At 45.0% G+C, this 19,927-nt stretch overlaps 1 protein-coding gene across 5 annotated transcripts in view; it reads left to right on the top strand.

Moving 5' to 3' along the window:
- Nucleotides 1-6,427, top strand: part of VPS13D (vacuolar protein sorting 13 homolog D) — a 415,828-nt gene extending 409,401 nt beyond the window's left edge. For all 5 annotated transcript variants that reach the window (XM_007491757.3, XM_007491755.3, XM_016422198.2 and 2 more), the window contains 2 exons: nt 835-1,075; nt 3,184-6,427. In XM_007491757.3, coding sequence (XP_007491819.2) covers nt 835-1,075; nt 3,184-3,315 — 373 coding nt within the window. In that variant the 3' untranslated portion in view covers nt 3,316-6,427. The remainder of the gene's footprint in view (nt 1-834; nt 1,076-3,183) is intronic.
- Nucleotides 6,428-19,927: the final 13,500 nt, after the last annotated feature.

Below are 19,927 nucleotides of genomic sequence, written 5' to 3'. Positions count from 1 at the left end.
CACATGTAATACCCAGTGGAATTGTGTTTCGGCTACGAGAGGGGAGGGGAGGGGAGGGGAGGGAAAAGGGGAGGGAGGAATAGTTCAAAATTGTCCAAATCAAATAAATAAATAAAAAGAATGTTAGCTCCTTGAGGGCAATAACCATGTTTTTTGCCTCTCTTTGTATTCCATGGCTTAGAACAGTGCCTGCACAGAGTAAGACCTTAATAAATGTTTATTGACTGACTGACTGACTGGTGTCAGTCTTGACTTGGAAGAACTGCTAGTGCTAGAGGTCAATGTATTTTGTACCTCTGTCTCTGGGCAGAGACCTTTGCATCTTACTCTTTGGGGGCCAGTCATTCTTACGTCTAAAAACTCCATCTTCTATTGTCATTGGCAAGTGACTTTGCTTGTTTTGCATCAATCTTTTCAGTCCTTTTGATTTAGTAAATCTCCCTGAGTCTTTCCCATCCTGTCATCATAATCTCTTGCCTAAGTAAGTTGTTTCTTGAGGAGGGATATGTTCTCTTTGTATCTTTTGTTAAGCAGTTAATTTTTCTAGTTCTTAGACTGGAAATTCCAGTCATATATTGAAATATTCACTTTCTAAAAATTATTTTTATTTGTCCCCAAAGATATATTTCCATTTCACTTTGACTATAAACAGCATTTGGCCACCAACAACAAATCTAGCTTTAAAAGAGTAAGATTTTAAACTGTAAAAGAGGAGAGGAATTAGGAAAAGACTCCACTGTTACTTTGCTAATTCAGTAACTTTCCAGATATATACCATTTAGAGATCTTCCTGCCACCTCAATACCTTATTTCTCTTTTGGTTTCTTCCCACAGCTTCATAGCTGTGGAGAACATCGACAGCTACTGTGTCCTCATCTCCTCCAGAGCTGTTTACTTCCTAAAGAGTGGGGACTATGTAGACCGAGAGGCCATCGTCTTGGAAGTCAGATATGACGACCTTTATCATTGCCTCGTCTCCAAAGACCATGGGAAGGTGTATGTACAGCTGACCAAGAAAGCCGTGAATACAAGCAGTGGAGTTGTGATTCCTGGACCTTCCCATCAGAAACCAATGGTAAGTCTCCTCTGGCTGCTCTGCTCACAGGTTCCAAACTGCAAGTTGCAATAATAAGTAACAAAAGGAAACAGACTCAGAGTTAGGAAATGTCTACTAGATCTGCTGGGTTTCTATAGAACTTTAAGCCTTGTTGAGCCCTTTGTGTCTGTGGCCTCATTTCATCCTAAGGAAGTCATCTGACCCTGTTCCTTAAAGATGTCCCAGGAAATCTTGCTCCATACAGGAGGGTTTCTGGATGGACCTTGGAAATTACCACTGATCAAGAGGAACGAAAGCTTCCGACTGATAGAACAGGCATCATTTGTCAGGTGTCATGGTATCATGAAGCCCTTGTGACAGCTCTTTATAAATAGTCATTGATGATGAGACCTGGATGCCTCTTCTTATCACCATTTATTTGAGTGCCCATCACAAAGCTCTGGGCTCATCATCTATAAAATGGGGTACTATCTATCTTACCTCAAAATGGGTATATGATTTAAAAATAAAGAGTGATATTTTAAGTAAATTAGGGAAACATAGAGTATTTTACCTGTCAGATCTAGGGAGAAGGTAAAAATTTATGACCAAACAAGAGAGGGAGAAAATTACAATATGCAAAATGAATAATTTTGATTATTTTAAATTTAAAAGGTTTTTTACAAATAAAACCAAATGTAACCAAAATTAGAAGGGAAATAACAAACTGAGAAAAGATTTTTATAACAAATTTCTCTGATAAAAGTTTCACTTCTCAAATATATAAAGATCTAAGTCAAATTTATAAGAATCTAAGTCATTCCCCAATTGATAAATGGTCAAATGATATGAATAGTCAGTTTTCAGATGAAGAAATAAAAGCTATCAATAATCATATGGAAAAAAATGTTCTAAATTCCTCTTGATTAGAGAAATGCAAGTTAAAACAACTCTGAGGTACCACTTCATGCCTATCAGATTAGCCAATATGACAGGAAAGGAAAATGATAAATGTTGGAGAGAATGTGGCAAAATTGGGACACTAAGAAATTGCTGGTGGAGTAGTGAATTGATCTAACCATTCTGAAGGGCAATTTGGAATTACTCCCAGAGAGCCATAAAAGAATGCATACCTTTTGATCCAGTAATACCACTGCTGGAGCTGGATGCCAAAGAGATTTTTTAAAATGGGAAAGAACCTGTTTGTATCAAAATATTTATAGCTGCTCTTTTTGTGATGGCAAAGAACTGAAAACTAAAGGAATGTTCCTCAGTTGGGGAATGGCTGATTAAATTGTGGTAAATGATGGTGATGGAATACTATTGTGCTATAAGGAATGATGAACTGGATGATTTCAGAAAGAGCTGGAAAGACCTACATGAACTGATGCAGAGTGAAATAAGCAGAACCAGGAGAACTTTATACACAGTAACTGCAATATTATAGAACAATCAAATGTGATAGAATTTGCTACTAATAGCAATGCAATGATCCAGGACAAGTCTGAGGGACTTATGAAAAAGAATGCTGTCCACATCTACAGAAAGAACTATTGGAGCAGGAATGCAGATAAAAACATATGACTTATCACTTGTTTATTTGGGTATATGTTTTGGGTTTTTATTTTATAAGATTATTCACTTGTAAAAATGAAAAATATGGAAATACATTTTGTGTAATAATGCATGTCTAACCCAGTTTAAAATGTTTGCCAGCTTTTGGGGAGGGGGGTGCAGAAAGGAGACAAATTGGATCATATGACTTCAGGAAACTTAGGTAGAAATTTGTTATTAAAATGAAAAAAATATTCAAAATATATTCAACACATGCTTATTAAATGCCTTTTGTATATAGGGCACTGTCCTAGGCATTGTGGACACAAACCAAAAATGAAAAATTCACAGCCCTTTAAGACCTTACATTCTATTACTAATTGTCTTAATTCACTGAAAAGGACCAGTTTAGGTTTGAGATATCTAGGTAACAGTTCTCCTGGACCATTTGGTGCACCAAGAGGAGATTATAGCATCCCCTAGAGCTGGGGCCATCTGCTTGCCATACTCTACCAACTTTCTGCCACTCTCTTGGCATTAATACCACTTCACATTCTAAACCTTATGCTTTATTCCTCTTCTCTGAACTTTAGGTCCATGTGAAATCAGAGCTCCTTGCAGTCAAATTATCTCAAGAAATAAACTATGCAAAAAGCCTTTACTATGAGCAACAACTTATGTTGAGACTCAGTGAGAATCAAGAGCAATTGGAGCTGGACTCCTGAAGAAATCCTCCTACCAGAGAAAGAGAGAGAGCGCACGGCCACCAGACATCAGCCCTGCACCAGTTGGGCTGAACAGGCCCACGCTATTGGTCAAATAAAATAGTAGAGAACTGTGGGGGGAACTATTCTTGAGGAATGAGAAAGTGAGCATTTTTGAGGGGCAAAATACAGACTGAAACCCACATTCAATATTTGGGGCACTTTAAGATTATGGGGAAAGAATTCCTAAAATGGTGTTGCTTGAATAACGTCAAAAATATGCATCTGAGATGAACTTAGCTTTTAGATGGCCCTGTATTTTGTTAACGTGTATATATGTACAACTTTGTGCTTGTAAATATATGAGAGTTTCAGAGCAGGGCCTGTAGTGTGTGTAAAGGTTTGTTTACTGTAAAGAAATTAAAAATTATATTGAATCTTCTATTGCACTAATTCTATGCATCTACTACAGGGCACTATGTATAGAAGGCACATTTGAGAATTGAAGAATGTTATGTATTATTTTTTAAAGAAAATTAAAGTATTCAGAGAAATGGGTCAAGTTGAGATCCAGTGTATATCAAAGAACTCTAATAAGCTGTGGAGGTCAGATTGCCCAGGCGGGAGTCCCAGCCCAGATCTTTGCACTCTGCTCAGCATTCCAAACCAGAAAATAAGTCCCTGCCCCTTCTCATGCAAACAAAGCAGGATGATAAGTTTTCCCTGATATCCAGTCTTATTCAGTCTATACCAAAGCCCTCCTTTGTCTAGGGGTGGGGCTTTCCAGGGCTCATTTCTCCTGAATTTCTCGCCCCCAATTGAAAGGTGATTCTGTTTTCACAAGCTCTTTTTGAACCACTTTGTCTTTATAACCAGTTAGCCAAAGCTTAAAAAAACTGAATTGTGTTTCGTTACCAAAAATAAGTAAGATTTACTTTGTGAGTTTTTCTCTGCTTGTTATTAATGGTCACTTTGTAGTATTGTTAGACCGTGTTGACTGGGGAGAAGAAGCCTCATTAAAGCATTTCTTTCAACAGAAAACAACACTAAAAATAAATCTAATTCTAACCTTCCCCCAATCCACACGTCCCACCCTAAAAAGAATTGGGAGGTACTTTGGGACAAATCCATATACTGGAGCCCCAGCCCTGCAGAAAAGGAAAGAAGGCATTTCTAGAACAAAAGAAATAGACCAAAAAAAGGAAGCAACTTGGGCTGAATATCTTGTTTCATTGTGATCATTTGTTGACTGTTTTCAGTGAAATATCAATAGAGACATTTGAAAAGTGGCCCTTTCTTCTCCAGGCTCCTTTTGGTCCAAGCCATTGAGCCCCCCTAGACAATCGCACCTCAGCAGAGTCCCAGTTGGGCTTCTTACCTCCTTGCACCCAACAGTAACAGACTGGCTCCCAGTCAGACACTTTTTGTTGTGCGCCCCCAGCATCCTCCTAGAACTGACATGCGCATAGCATTTTAAATGACTAGTTGATTTTAAAGCATTTGTTATGTGTAGAAGATCCCTGCCCAGTGGATGTGTGGATGATTTTTGTTTGAGTTGTGGCCCAAATCCATCCAAGACACAAATGAAGCTGGTTTCTCCCATATATATTTCTCATACTCTTTTCTTCAATACACACACAAGAGGCAAAAACAGTTTTTTCATGGTGTCAGGCCTGTTGGACTCCACACCTTTGTTCCTCCCCTCCCATTAGAGGGTTAAAACAAGGCCCGAAGCTTTTGAAGGACTGAGGTGGAATCCTTATTGCTGGGGGACCCCTATTTGTAGAGGATCTCACACCCAGCTAAGCATGGATTCCAAGTGTCAAATCCTCTTTCATTCATTCTTTGTCCAGCTGTGGTTCTGCTTTGAAAAAGCTCCTTTGTGAACACTGAACACCTTCTCAACCCAGACCCTTTTAAAGAGGGAGGAGGCTGTCACCACACCCAGAGTGGGTTACCTTCTATACCAGTGTTCCAGGACTTTCCAAAATGGAGTCTTGTGAAGAGAATAATCTGTGGGTAGAAGGGGTACATCATTCCCAGAGAACTCTACTCGGGCCCCAGGCTGCAGCCAAAATACACTCACATTTGACCACAGAGGTCTCTGCCTTGCCAAATGGTGGCCCCAAAGGGATTCTGGAAAGCTGCTGTTTAAAATGACCTCCCCACCCTTGAGCGCCTTTCTAATTTTAGTCAACTCTTTAAATAGTTGAAAATCTCAGCATTGCACAACAGTCATCTCTGAAATCTGAGCTCCAGAAGAGTCATATTCAGCTTTGAGCTCAAGGCTACCAGGGGAGATTGGTTAAAGCTGTAAGTCCCTTCTCCAGTCCTCCCCCTACCCAACTTGAGTTTGGTTACTACCTGATGGTAGTACTTTGAAAGGGCTGCCAAGAACCTCTTCCCACAAACTGTGAAAACTGATTCATGAGGAGTTGATCCATTTTCACTAGAATCTCACTTCCATATTTCACTATTGGCTTTCCTGAGTTACAGTAAAGGAACATTTTTTAACCCTAAGAAAATGCCACCATTTTGTATTTTGACTATAGTATCCAAGATTTGGCTGTGATCCATGCTGGCCTTCTGTCTAGACCCACTTTTCTTTATATCGGTTTGCTTTATTAACTTTAAAACAATTAGAAAATGAAGCAGAGGGAACCTTGCCCCTTCTCACATTTTCAGCAGCATCCAGGGAGTCAAAAGTCATCCCAAATCCCCAAACCCCAGCCATCCAGTATTGTTGCTGCCTAACACCAGTTGCCTTTCTTTTCTCCGTGGAAATGTTAGATCTGCCTGTCCATTATGAGATTAAGAAGAGCTAAGTCCAGGTCCCCAGAATGCCTCACTTCCTGGCATGATGTTCAGAGCTTTTGTAGGGGCCGAGGGGACAAGAGGGACCCCAGGGGAAGCTCCAATTCCCATTATTGTTTGTGCCTCAAGACAGTACAGCAGCTGCGTCGACCCATTACAATAATAGATGTGTAAGAAAATGATCTTGCAGGTAATCCTACTATCTGTTTTGCCACTGTAAACACTACATTCACCAACCTGTTAAGGCCTCCTCACTGTTGTATTTCTCACACTTGATTCTTCCTCCTTCCTGTGGAATAAACTAGTTTGTTGACTTCAACGACACATGCCTCTTTTTTCTTCTTGCCATTTCCAGTGCCTGAGGTATTCCCCAAGAACTAAGCTGTCACTAATTCGGGGTGTCCAGTGCCTCGTCCCAGGCCCCTGAACTGAGAGGACATTGAAAACACTTGCATCCTTCAGCAGCTTAGAAATAACAGAGCTTAGTCATCTACTTAACAAGAATGAAAAAGAGGAAAGGACAGGCTCCTTCCCTGGACCCTCTGCTTCCCCCTCTGCCCCTTCCCAGAGACCCAGAGTGGAGTATTTACTCCTCTCTTCTTGATGTCTAGCCTACCTCTGCCCTCATGGAGTCCCCAAGGCCCAGAGGAAACCGGATGAAAATCAATACTCTGCTTCCTGCACCTGGCAGACATGGGTATTGACCATGAGCCAGAGGCGGCCTAGACTGGCTCCTCGCCTGGAGCGCCTTTCAGGGCTTTGGTTGAACCACTGCCCCCTTCAACCACACCAGCATAACCAACCTCTGTTCAAATCAACTGTTGCAAAGAGACATTTTAAAACATGTCACAAGAGGGTAAAACACCTGAGAATATCTCCATTGTCTCTGGGTGGCTCCAAGAACCCAATTAGGATTGCTCTGACTAGGGACTTGGATGCTTTCCTGAATACCCTGGATGGTGGGTTTGCTTGTCTGAGAGTCTCAGCCCCTTTTCCCTCTGGAATACTGGACCCAGAGTCAAAAAGGTGGAAAGTATGCATCTGGAAGGGCTGCTAAAGCATGCTGTGGCTCTTCTCTTCAGGCAGCATTTTTTAGTCAGGTGTGTAATTAGAATCTGTTACCCTAAAAACTACAATTCCCAGCACCCCACTCTCCTCACATTGCATACTGACTAGGGAGGATATAAATTTGGTGTAGCCCCACCTCTCGCTCTCTTCTCTTCCTTTGGCGGCTTTGGTGGAGTTGACTTTTTAAACAGGCAAAGAGGTCTTAATTTTGTTAAATAATTAAGTTTATTTTTACTTTTCCTTTTTATTCCTTCTACTTCAAGTGATTATTAATAAACTTTATAAAAATATAATTCTTGGAGTGTTGGAAATTAATTTAAATCCTATACAGGTTATGGTGTGTGTATATGTGTTGGGAGAGAGAGAGAGACAGAGGGAGAGAGACAGAGATGGGGGTGGGGAAATGACAGGAACAGAGACAGATAAGGACAGAGAGACACAAAGATGGGGGACAGAGGGAGATGGGCAGAGAGGGGGGTAGGACAGAGAAACAGGGAGACAAGGAAGGAGAAAGACAAAGATGGGGGAGGGGATAGGGAAAGAGGAGAGAGAAAGGGAGAGATGGAGGGGACAGAGAGAGGGAGACAAGGAAGGGGATGGGAATGGCAAAGAGACACAAAGAGGGGAGAGAGAGAGGGGCAGAGATAGAGGGGACAGACAGTGAAAGAGGGAGACAAGGAAGGAAATGGGAACAGACAGACACAGAGATGAAAGGGAAGACAGGAAGGGAGAGACAGGCAGAGAGAGATGGAAGACATAGACAGGGACAGAGAGATAGGCAGTAGAGGTGGGGAACAGAGAGCCAGTCAGAGAGAGAGATTCAGGGGTGGGACAGAGAAAATGAGACGTTTGGGGGGTGAGGAGAAACACAGAGAGCCAGACATGGGGGGGGGGGCAGGGAACAGAGAGAGGAAAAGAAGGGGAGGAGAGAGAGAAGTGCAATAGAGTGGATAGAGAGCCAGTCATATACTTTTTAAAAAAATCTTATCTTCTGTCTTAGAATCAACACTATATATCAATTCCAAGGCAGAAGAGAGATAAGACCTAGGTAACTGAGATTAAGTGACTTAACCAGGGTCACACTAGGCTATGAAGTATCTGGGACCAAATTTGAACCCAAGACTTCCCATCTCCATGCCTGGCTCTCTTATCCACTGAGCCACCTAGCTGCCCCCTCGTATACATTTATTAAATGCCTACTAGGTTCTAGAAACTGCTAGGCACTGGGACCCAAGTATGAAAGCAAGGCAGTCCTCCAGTAACTTACATTTTATTGAGTCTTAACTTCCAGACCAGCTGCCAATTTGCATTGGCCCAAGGAGTTACCACCCAGAGAGTTCTCTACTCAGATGATATCACAATTCTAGACCAAAAATATTGTTCCTAGTCCTTGTCACTTCCTGGAAGGAAAGGGCACAAGTAGACCTCAGTCCTAACACCTTTTGGTGCTGCCATCTAGCAGTAATTCTCCTTTTGTCCCTTTCCCTAAACCATCCCCCAAAATGCCTACCAGGAAAAAGTGGGATTCACCCACTGGCCCTCCTCCTCTTCCCCTGCTGGGTATAGACTCCATCTTTTTACTCCAATTCACTTCAAGGAGTTCCTTTAATTAGTCAATAGATAAACATCGATTAAATGTCTACCACATGCCAGGCAGTGTGCTAAACTGTAGGCAGGATGGTGCCTGCCGTCAGGGAGCTCAGTCTTTAGAGAAGGAAGGAGATGGCTAGACACAACTAGTGAACGACTGCGCAGCTGGCACCCCGTAGCCAACAATTAATGCTCACAGTGGCGAGTTGGCTATTTGAGGCTGTAAAGGCACATTCAGCATGAATCTCGGTCCCACCATTGCTATAGCTACATACTATCCTGAGATCTGACCTATGTCCTCAAAGGGAAGAAAGAACAAGTCCTAACCTTAAGCCGCAACAGTTCCCAGACTAAATACTTAAGACAGTTGCTCGAGATTTAGTGCCAAAGGGGAGCTTGGGGTCATCTCTGGGCAATTCCTTCATCTCACAACTGAGGAAACCCAAGTGTTAGAGAAGGAATGTGGCTTGCTCAAGGTCAGAGCCCAGAGGTGTCAAATATGTGACTCAGACTAACATTAAAATGTAATTGGGAAATAATCTGGCCCCAGACACTTTCTAGCTCATGGGCAAGTCACCTAACCTCTTACAGCTCTTTGCCTAGGAACCAATACTTAGTATCAATTCTAAGACAGAAGGTAAGGGTTGTTGTTGTTGTTGTCTTAATGTGATTGGGAGATACTTAACAAAACAAGTAACAAAAGAGTACAAAAGACTCATTCTTTGTGAGTTCAAATCAGGTCTCAGACACTTACTAGCTGTGTGGCCCTGGGCAAGTCACTCAACCCTGTCAGCCTCAGTTTCTTCATCTGTAAAAGGAGCTGGAAAAAAAAATGGCAAACCACTCCAGTATCTTTGCCAAGAAAAGCCCAAATGAGGTCATGAAGAATCAGACACAACTTTAAGCAACTAAAAACAGAATATATATAATGTCACAAAACCAGAGAATTCAAGTCAGAAGGGGTTTCATCAGCTGATCAATCTTCACTCTTAACACGTCCAAGAAGTCTTTCATTCTGCCTGTGCTTGAAGACCTCCTATTTCCTTCTTAAGGCAAGTCATGATCACATCAGCTGTTTTGCCCACCACATCACACTGCTGACTCCTGTTGAAGTCCATTCAGATCCCCAGAACATGTCTTTCCATGACTTTGCTCATACATAACTCTCCAGTTTCATGCTAGGGATTCTTTTTGCACCCAAGTGCAAATTTTACATTTATACCTTTCAGAGGCAGGAAGGGATAGAGCTAGAACTCAGACCCAAATCTAGCATTCTTCTCTCTACCCTGTGTTGGTGTCTTTCCACTTTCCACCTCATTGGCCACCCAAATTAGGAAATGGATGATGGGACAAAAAAGATCATCTGGTCTCATTCCTATATGGATGAGGATGCTAAGGACCCAAGAGAATTAAGTGAATTGCTCAAGATGAGGCAGGAAACTAAGTAGCTGAGCTAAAGTTGGAAGGCAGGTCATTTGATAGTACAGAGGGTTCAGATCCCACTTCTGATTTTATAATCCTCCTGCCTGTGTGACCTTGGGTAAGTCACTTAATCTCCTGAAGTCTCTGTTTCCTCATCCATAAAATGAAAGGGTTGGACCATATGATCTGTAAGGTCCCTCCTTATTCCAAGTCCATGATCCTCTGAACTTCAAAGGATGCCCTGCAGCCTGGTGAATCATCATCAAATTGCAATGAGGAGTGGAGAGGGAAAAGGATTTGGAATGGGATGGTCAGCAGCCGAGCTCATCCCTTGAGTTGGAGCCAAGCTGGGCCATCCAGTTTGCCATTCTTCAGATGGACCAGGTCAAGGCTCTCACCCAGAGAGAGGCATAGGTGATTGCTTAAGGGGCAGCCCCAGGGTAAATAGTTCCCAGGGGTAATAATAACCTCACACCTCATTGCCTTCATTCTCTTCAGACTTGAAAGCAGGAAAAGGTCAAGGGAGAAGTAAACAGTGTAGATGTTCTTTTTGAGTAAGGGAGGAATGTACAGGTCACCCCAAGGACAGAGACCAGCTGGAACAATGGCAATCACAGGCAGATGCCATCCTGACCTCCTAAAGGAAGATGGGAGGTTCAGACGCACTTCCCAGGGCCATGTATTGAGGAAAAGTACAGATCTCAATCCTGGTGTCTGTAAGCCACTTTTTGACTTCTGAGAAACTCCTCCTACAGCCAGCTCTCCATAATGCATCAGTAGATTATCTATTGGTAGAGACTCAGTCATGAGATTTGGAGGACCTTAAATCTAGAGCTGGAAGACTTGACTTTAAGGGTCATCATCTCAACTAGTGCCCTCATTTCTTCTTTTTCCTCCTCTATTTTTCAAAATTCAATTTTATTTTCATTTCTGAATTCTTTCCTTGCCTCCCTTCTCCCTTCTCCACCTCTTGAGAAGATACATATATATAGTCTTGCAAAACAAATTCCTACATTAGCCACGTGGAAGGGAGGGAAGGAGGGAGGAAAGGAAGAAAGAAAGGAGGGAAGGAGAGAGGAAGAAAAGGAAGAGGAGATAGGGAAAGATTAAAGAGGGGAGAAAGGAAGGGAAAGAAGGAAGGAAGGAAGAACAAATTGAAGGAAGGAAGGAAGGAAGAAAGGAAGGAAGGAAGGAAGGAAGGAAGGAAGGAAGGAAGGAAGGAAGGAAGGAAGGAAAGAAAGAAATAAGGAAAGAAGGATGGAAGGAAAGATGGAAGGAAGTATGGAAGGAAGGAAGGAAGGAAGGATGGATGGATGGATGGATGGATGGATGGATGGAAAGGTGGGAGGGAGAGAGGAAAAAGGAAATAGTCTTTTAATTTTTCATTATGAATCCTTTAGAATTGTGCCAATCCATTATTATTTCATGAGAAAGTCCAGACCAAGAGAGGTGTGACATAACTTTCTTAAGATCACACAGGTAGTCAAAGGACAGAGCCAGAATTTTAACCTAATCCTCTAAACCTCACACTCATGCCACTGCAAGGAACTACTTCCCTTTTTGGACTTCTCACTCTTTCCCCACTTGGTTCTCTTTGAAAACGAAGGATGAACAACAATGGTCTTCTAAGGCCCCCCCATTGAGAACTCCCTCTCTTTTCCAGTTCTCATCTCACCTCATCAGATGTCTTTCCCCACTATCTCCTCTATCACCCAGGTCCTTCTTGCCAAGGCAAATTCCTCTACAGGTCCAAGCAGTCCCATTCCTTTCTGGTCTCACATGATGAGGTGACCTTACTTCTTACTAAGACTAACCTCTCTACTTGTTCAAGAAATCCCATTTCATCTGTCTCCTCCAGCTGACTGCCCCTCCCCACCGCGTCACCCCCACTCTTACTTCTTTTTAATCTCTTCCCGTCTACTGGCTTCTTCCTTACTGCCTACAAATATATCCATGTTTCCCCCATTCTGAAAAAAAATCCTCACTTGGTCCTTCTCTCCCTGCTCTCGTCCTATATCTCTTCTGACCTTTATAACTAAATTGAAAAGGGTGCCTTCCCTTCACCCCTTCCATTCTCGTCTTAACCCCTTACGGCCTGGCTTCATTCCATGGAAACTCTTCTCTCCAAAGTTACTGATGCTCTCTTGGCTCCAAATCCAATGGCTTTTTCGCAATCCTGTTCTTCTTGATGCAGCCTTGACAGTTCTGACCACTCTCACTTCTCCCTAGATTTTCACCCTGTTGCCCTCTCCTGGTTCTCCTATACCAGTCTGACCATGCCAGTCTCATTGGCCAGGTCTTCACGTGGCCATGCCACTCCCTGTGGGCATCTCCCAAGAGTCCATCCGGGGCTCTCTTTTCTTCTCCCTCCATACTTTGTCGCTTGGTGATCCCATCGATTCAATCATCATCTGTAGGTTGATTATTCCCAGCTCGAGCTAGCTGGCCCCAAATCTCTCTCCTGAGTGTAATGTCACCCCCTGCCTCCTCTTCCCAGCCTGGTCCCTTCCTACCTTTCCAGTCTCCCTCTGCACTAGTCTGTTCTATGTACGACAAAGACCTCATGATGTTGTCTTCCTTGCTGTTCCTTTCACAGACCCTCCGTCTCATCACTCGGCACCCTTTTCCTGGCTGTCCCTCCTGCCAAACCTCTCCCCCTACTCACCCCTGCCTCCTGCCTTTCCTGGCTTCCTTCAAGACTCGTCCCAAATTCGATCCCAGCTCCGTTTGCACTCTATGGTTCTTGTAGGTACAGCCACTTGTCTAGGCTCATTTAGGTTAGATGTCAGGGAGGGAAATCCCAGGAATTGTTGCTGTCCATAAGTGGGATGAGCTCCCCGTCCCTAGGGGTCATTCGTGGGGAATGTCATAGTGTGGATTCTTTTGGGGACAGGAGTCGGGCTCGTGGCCACTTGAGGCCCTTCCAAATCTCCAACTTTTTGTTTCTATGTATGTTGGGGCAGAGGAGTCCACGCCATGGGGGCTGAGTGAGGGCTGAGGCCTTCGGCTCCTTAGCACCTTGCTTGTAAGTGGAAAGGCACTGGAGTGCTGAAGCCTTTCCAGGGACACTCCTGGAGATCCAGACCAGTGCTTGGGGGCATTCTAGAAAGCCCCAGTGGAGAGAGTTTGAAGAAACTGGAGTCAGGAAGACCCCAGACACTCACTAGCTGTATGACCCTGGACAAGCCACTTCACTTCTGCCTCAGTTTCCTTATCTGTAAAATGGGGATAACGATAGCACCTGCCTCCTTGAGTTGTTGCAGTGTTCCAATGAGATAATTATTATATATAATTACATATATGATAGAATAATAAATATAATTATAAAGTGTTTAGTACAGTGCCTGGCATATAGCAAATATTATATAGAAGGTTAGTGATGATTATTATAAACCACCTAGCCTAGGTGGGACACACCCCAACTCTGACCATACCGCAGCCTGGTGTGATAAAGAAGAAGGACGCTCTAGGCATGCCTTGGGAAACACTGACTCAGGACCAGCTCGGGGAGATCCCAGAGGGCTAGAGAGCCAAGAGGAGGTAAATCTATCTATCTATATAACCATATGAATACATATATAACGATAAATGATTATATACAATTATATAAAATAACATATATTCTATAAATTGATTTTATTACGAAATTATAAAAATAAAAAAGGAATACAATAATAAATAAATTTGAAAAATTATATAAATATAAAATTATATGAAATCATATATAATGTATATTATACATCATATATGGTATTATATGACATAATATATGTGTTTATGTTTTAGATACATATTACATTACATATAATGTATATGTCGCATATAACATGTATGTGTAGAGTAGCTAGTCTATTTAGATATGTATACATAACAAATATGTCTACCTATATATAATATAAAAATATATTTCTACATACATTAGTGACGTTAAAAAAAAAGCAACCCTTACCTTCCATCTTAGAATCAATACTATGTATTGGTTCCAAAGCAGAAGGCTGATAAGGGCTAGGCAATGGGGGTGAAGTGACTTGCCCAGGGTCACACAACTGGGAAGTGTCTGAGGCCAGATTTGAACACAGGACCTCCCATCTCTAGGCCTGGGGTGCTATCCACTAAGCCACCCAGCTGCCTCCCCCAGTTCTTTTTTTTTTTTTAAACCCTTACCTTCTATCTTAGAATCTATACTGAGTATCCATCCCTAGGTAGAAGAGTGGTAAAGGTTAAAGCAATCAGGGTTAAGTGACTTACCCAGGGCCACACAGCTAGGAAGTGTCTGAGGATAGATTTGAACCCAGGACCTCCCATCTCTGGGCCTGGAGCACTATCCACTGAGCCACCCGGTTGTCCCCACATTAGCGTCCTTGGAGAAAGTAACTTCAAAGGAATAAGTTCAGAAGACAGTGTAGGGGAGCCACTGAGGGCACCTTTTGGAGACGGCCTTTCCGAGGTTAGCTATAAAGAAAAGAATATAGAACATCTTTATAGGCATCTACGCCGGGCCCAGGCCTTCCTCTCTCCAGGCCCCTCCATCGCGCTGCCCTTCCCCCCCCCTCCCCCCATTGCCTCTAAAGACTCGGACCCGGGAAGCGGAGCCGCGCCACCGTCGGATCCCGGCGCTCCCGGAGCAGGGGTCGAGGGCGGGCTCCGAAGCCGGCTAGTCCAACGTCTTCGTTTTCGAGAGCAGAGCCCCGGCGCCCAGGGAGGCGAAGCTATTGGCCGGGTAGCTTCTGTCCGCGCAGACCAGATGGTGCCTCTAGTCTAGGTCGCTTGAATTTGGAATTCCGTCTATGCTTATCGCGTCGTCCCTTTAGAGGGGAAGCTCCTGGAGGACAGAGACGGTTTTCCTTGCTGCGTTGGTACCTCCAGTGCCTGCATGCAGTAGGTGCTCCATAAATGCTCCTGGGAGGAAGGAAGGAAGGAAGGGCTGGATGACCTCCAAGATCCCTCCCAGCTCGAACCCTGGGATCGCCGGAAGGCGGATTCCCAGCGAGCATTCCCGGCGGAGAGAGACGGCCGGAGTTCCGAGGGCCGAGGCTCTACGGGGCTGGGGGGGCAGGTGGGGCCGGCCCCTCTCCGTCCCTCCCCCCAGGGGCCCGGGGAGCCTCGGCAGCGGCAGGACGAGCGGGGCTTCATAACTCTTCTTGATTGGCACTTTAATGAGGGCACTAGAGGCCGACCCCCTGCCAGGGGGCCAGTTCATGCCCCGTTTATCTCACAGTCCGGGGAAGACTAAAACAACAGGCTGGGCCGCGCAGCGGGGCCGAGAGCCTCCGCCCACCATGATGGATTGAGGAGCTGCCGCAGGTTGGCAGCTAAAGTGTGTTGTAACAGTATCGGTCTGTCAGCACTAGACAAAGGCTGCACCCGCCCCGCTGGCCGCCCTTGGCCGCTACCAGCCCCGGCACCATTCGCCAAAGCTCGGGCCCCCAGGGAGGAAGGACAAATGGCATCCGCCGGGGCTGGGGGTCAGGAGGCTTGGCTGAGGGACGGTGGGGAAGACGAGGGAGGCCAGAGCCATCGCCCGCCGCCCCATTGGGATCCTTCCACACCTTTTCCCTGGGTGGCTGGAACAGTGTTGAGGAAGAGGACGAAGGCTGGTTTGGGGCTCAGACGCCATCTCTGCGACTTCCGGCCTGGGCAGCCCTGGACCAATCAGCCAAGCTCCCCTGTGAAAGGGCGGGAGCGGAAGCCTCGGCCGGGCTCCTATTCCCGGCCGCCCTTGACTCAGTCCCTTAATCTCTCTTGGATGTCCCTTCAGGAAAGAGCTGGATCAGGTGACCCTCAAGTTAGAGTTCGGATGCTATGATGGCTTCCAGCTCCACCTTCCATGCTCAAATAATCACCCACCAGGGCCGCTGCGTTTGTACGGCTCTTGAAAGTCTCAAAGGATTCTGTGCACAGCACCTCATCTGGGCCTCCCGACCACTCTGGAAGGGTAGATTCTGCAGCCACGAGGCCCATTTACACATGAGGCAAATGGAGGGCCTCAGTTTCCTCCCCTGTAAAATGAGGAAGATGAGAGGAGCTCAATGATCTTTTAGATCCCTTCCATCTCCAGCTACCTGCCCAAGTAGGCACTGAATAAATGCTTGCTGGATTGGAAGACCTAAACATTGGAATGAACACAGGTATTTTATAAATGCTGAATTCAATGATCTTAACCAAAAGGAAGCCTGTAAAGAAAGCCCTGCTCAAAATAGACGTTTTAATAAAAGTTGAATTTGGGGGCAGCTGGGTGGTTCAGTGGATTGAGAGTCAGGCGCAGAGATGGGAGGTCCTGGGTTCAAATCTGGTCTCAGACACTTCCCAGCTGTGTGACCCTGGACAAGTCACTTAACCCCCATTGCCTAGCCCTTACCACTCTTCTGCCTTGGAACCAATACACAGTATGGATTCCAAGACAGAAGATGAGGGTTTTTTAAACTAATAAATAAATGCCGAATTGAATGATCTTAACCAAAAGGAAGACAGTAAAGCTCTGTTTGCAGTAGGCATTTAATAAATGCTCATTGAATGGATCAAAATTTTGCAGCTTCCACCACAGACCTCCACTTGAGCTTAGCTAATAAGGCTCTGCAAACATGCAGTGCCTTTGCTGCTTCGTGGAGGTCTCCATTTTCTTGGCAAAGAGTCTGAGGTCCTCACCTTATGTTGGCTCTCCCCGGTAGATGGGCACAGAGTCCCTAGTGTTGTAGGTCTGGGAAAGCCTGGCTTCTCCTGGGAAAGGCAGACTCTTCTTTCTCAGGCTCTCGGCTCCTTACATCCCCACTCGGGCTTCTTGGAAGCTGCCAGAGATCTTGACTTGTGTCTAGGATCTCCCCCAAAGGCCATATTGTGCAAACCTTCCAGGGACACTCGGATGCTCTCCTGGAAAGGAAGAAGTCGAGCTCTGAGCAAGGTGTTGTGGGGTGGCCAGAGGCCTGGGTGTCCAGTCAGAGACCAGTGGGTGACTCTGGGCAAGTGTCCTCCCCTCTGTGGGCCTTAGTTATGCCATCTAAACCGAGGGATGGCTGATAGAGCAATCTATGGATCCTAGGGATACAAATACAAAAATTAAAGAATCCCAGGCCTCAGGGAGCCCACACTCTAATGGGCAAGAGAGCGTTGATTGGCACCCCTTGGAAAATTGTATCACTAAATACAGAATGAATCCATGATCGGATCTAGATTGATTCAAAGATCTCGAATCTAATCTTAAATCTGCGGTTTAGAGTGAAGATTCTAAAGAGAAGACTGAGGGTCCAAAGAGTCCTCTGGTTGGCTCCAGTGTGGAAGAGAGTCAGAATTCAAAGACCAGAAGCCCCATAGCCAGTGGTTTCTGACCCCTGGCCCCAGTTTCCCTGGAGATGATTCAAGGCATCTGTCCGGATGGGATGGGGAAGGGCAGGGAGGTGGGGAGAGGATTTCCCTGGGACCGAATCACCTTTGTCCGAGAATGGAAGCCCAGGATGGATTCTCCAGGGGCAGAGGCAAAAGAGGAGAGAGGGCTGAGAAAGCTGAGAGTAAAATCAATCATTCTGCTCCAGGAGGTGCAGGAAGGAACTGGCCTCCCCTAACTGTGTCTGGAGGGCAGAGGACTCCAAGGAAGGGAAGGAATGAGTCCAGGCTCCAAGGCGATTTAACCTTTTAATGAACTCCGTTCATGGGGGGGGGGGGGGGGGAAGAGGCCTCGGAAGGTCAGAGAAAGTAGCAGGGCCAGGAACAGAGCCCTGCAAGTCCAGCAGACCAGCTGGCCTTCGGAACCTGACATAGCTTTGAATTGTTTTTCTAGGATGGGACAATAGGCTCTCCCAGGTTCTCTGAACGCTCTTGAGGCCGGATGATATAAAGGAAAAAAGAAAAGATTTGGAGTTGAGCATGCTGGGACTTGGTAGGCACTGTGTGTGTCACTTTGGACAAGTCCCTTAATTTCTTGTGGCCTCAATTTCCTTCTCTGTAAATTGAGGGGGTCGAACTAAATCCCTGACAAGTATTTATTGTCGTTCAGTCATTTCAGTTGTGTCTGACTCTTTATGACCCCATTTGGGCTTTTCTTGGCAGAGATACTGGAGTGGTTGGCCATTTCTTTCCCTAGCCCATTTTTACAGATGAGGAAACTGAGGCAGACAGGGTGAAATGCTTCACCACAGACATCAAGAGTCTGAGACCAGATTTGAACTCAAAGTTTTCCTGACTCCAGCCCTGGTGCTCTACTGAGTATGCCACCCCCAAAGTATGTATTATTTATTTTTTCAATTAAATTAAAAGTATTTATTAAGCATCTACTGTATAGCGGCCCTGAGGATGCAAAGACAAGGAATGAAACGACCCCTAATCTCCAAGAGCTTGCATCCTAATTTGGGGACAATGAAGATGTGTAAGTTATACACGGCATAAATCTAAGATGAATGAGCACAAGTTACTACTGGAAAGTCACGTTAAATATGAGGCAGTATGGGAAATCAGGAAAGACTTCATGTAGAAGATGGTGCTTGAGAGGGATTCTGTGAGTCAGGATAGGGTGTGCTAGGCATCGGGGCTGGCCAGTGCAAAGTCTCAGAGAGAGGACATATCCCGCATTCTCTTGCTGATCCCTCTTTTCTTCCCTTTGTGGCCTCCCATACTGGATGCAGTCTGGGGCCCGGTGCCAGCTCTTTCCAACAAGATGGGCCATTGGGGCATAGCATTGGGCTTGGGATGAGAGGACTCGGGTTCTGATTCCTGTTCTCTGAGGATCCAGTGAGAACCATGGTCCCCTGCATGCCCCCTGGGCATAGTACCCATCAGTAAGCAGAAATGGAGCAACCTCAGCCCTCAAAGAGGAGTTTCCATTCCTCTAGGAGACATGGAAGATCAGGCATTATTTGGCGTGGCATCAGGAAGATTTCAAAGTCTGCCTCCTATCCGCATTGTAAGATCATGGGCTGGTGGGCTCTACTTCTCTCATCCTCAAATTCCTCATCTGTAAAATGGGGATAACAAGAACTCCTAAAGTACAGGGTTGGTCTGAGGCTTAAATGAGGGTTTATAAAGTGCGTGCAGACCTTAAAATGCTAAAGAAATGCTAGTTCTTTTATCCTTGGGTTGTAGGGTGAGGGGAATCAACCAATCAACATTTTTAAAGCACCTACTATGTGCCAGACACTCTGCTAAGAGCTGAGGATACAAAAGAGGCAAAAGAGAGTCCCTGCCCTCAAGGGGCTCACAATCTAACAGGGAGCCAACATGCAAACAAGTATATACACAATGACAAGATCTAGTCATCCCAAGTACAGATGATCAGGGCAAAGCATTGATACCCAGGATGTGGGAATCAAGGCTGAGCCTCAAAAAGGGCTGAGAGCGCTAGGAGTTGGAGGTGAGGGTTGTGCACACTACATACACAGGGGTTGGAGTGTCCTTCCTCTTTGGGGGATAGCCAAGAGGCCAGTTTAGCTGCAGAATAGAATGGGCGATTCTGGGGGTAGCTAGGTCTCACCATAGTGTATAGAGCAAGAAGCCTGACTCATTTTCCTGAGTTCAAATCTGTTCTCAGACATATACCAGTTGTGTGACCCAAGGCAAGTCACTTCCCCTCTGCCTGCCTCTGCTTTCTCATCTGTAAAATGGAAGGACTAATGGAACTTCCCACTCAGGGTTGGTGTGAAGGTCAAATAAGATAATATGGACATAAAAATGCTTTGCAAATCTTAAAGTGGGGCAGCTAGGTGGCACAGTAAATAAGAGTGCTGGACCTGGAGTCTTCCCAAGTTCAAATCTA

This window comes from Monodelphis domestica, chromosome 4 (assembly GCF_027887165.1).
Source record: "Monodelphis domestica isolate mMonDom1 chromosome 4, mMonDom1.pri, whole genome shotgun sequence".
In the NCBI taxonomy this organism is placed as follows: domain Eukaryota; kingdom Metazoa; phylum Chordata; class Mammalia; order Didelphimorphia; family Didelphidae; genus Monodelphis; species Monodelphis domestica.
The sequence above is the reverse complement of the archived record's forward strand: the minus strand, read 5'-3'. Positions and strand labels throughout refer to the sequence as shown.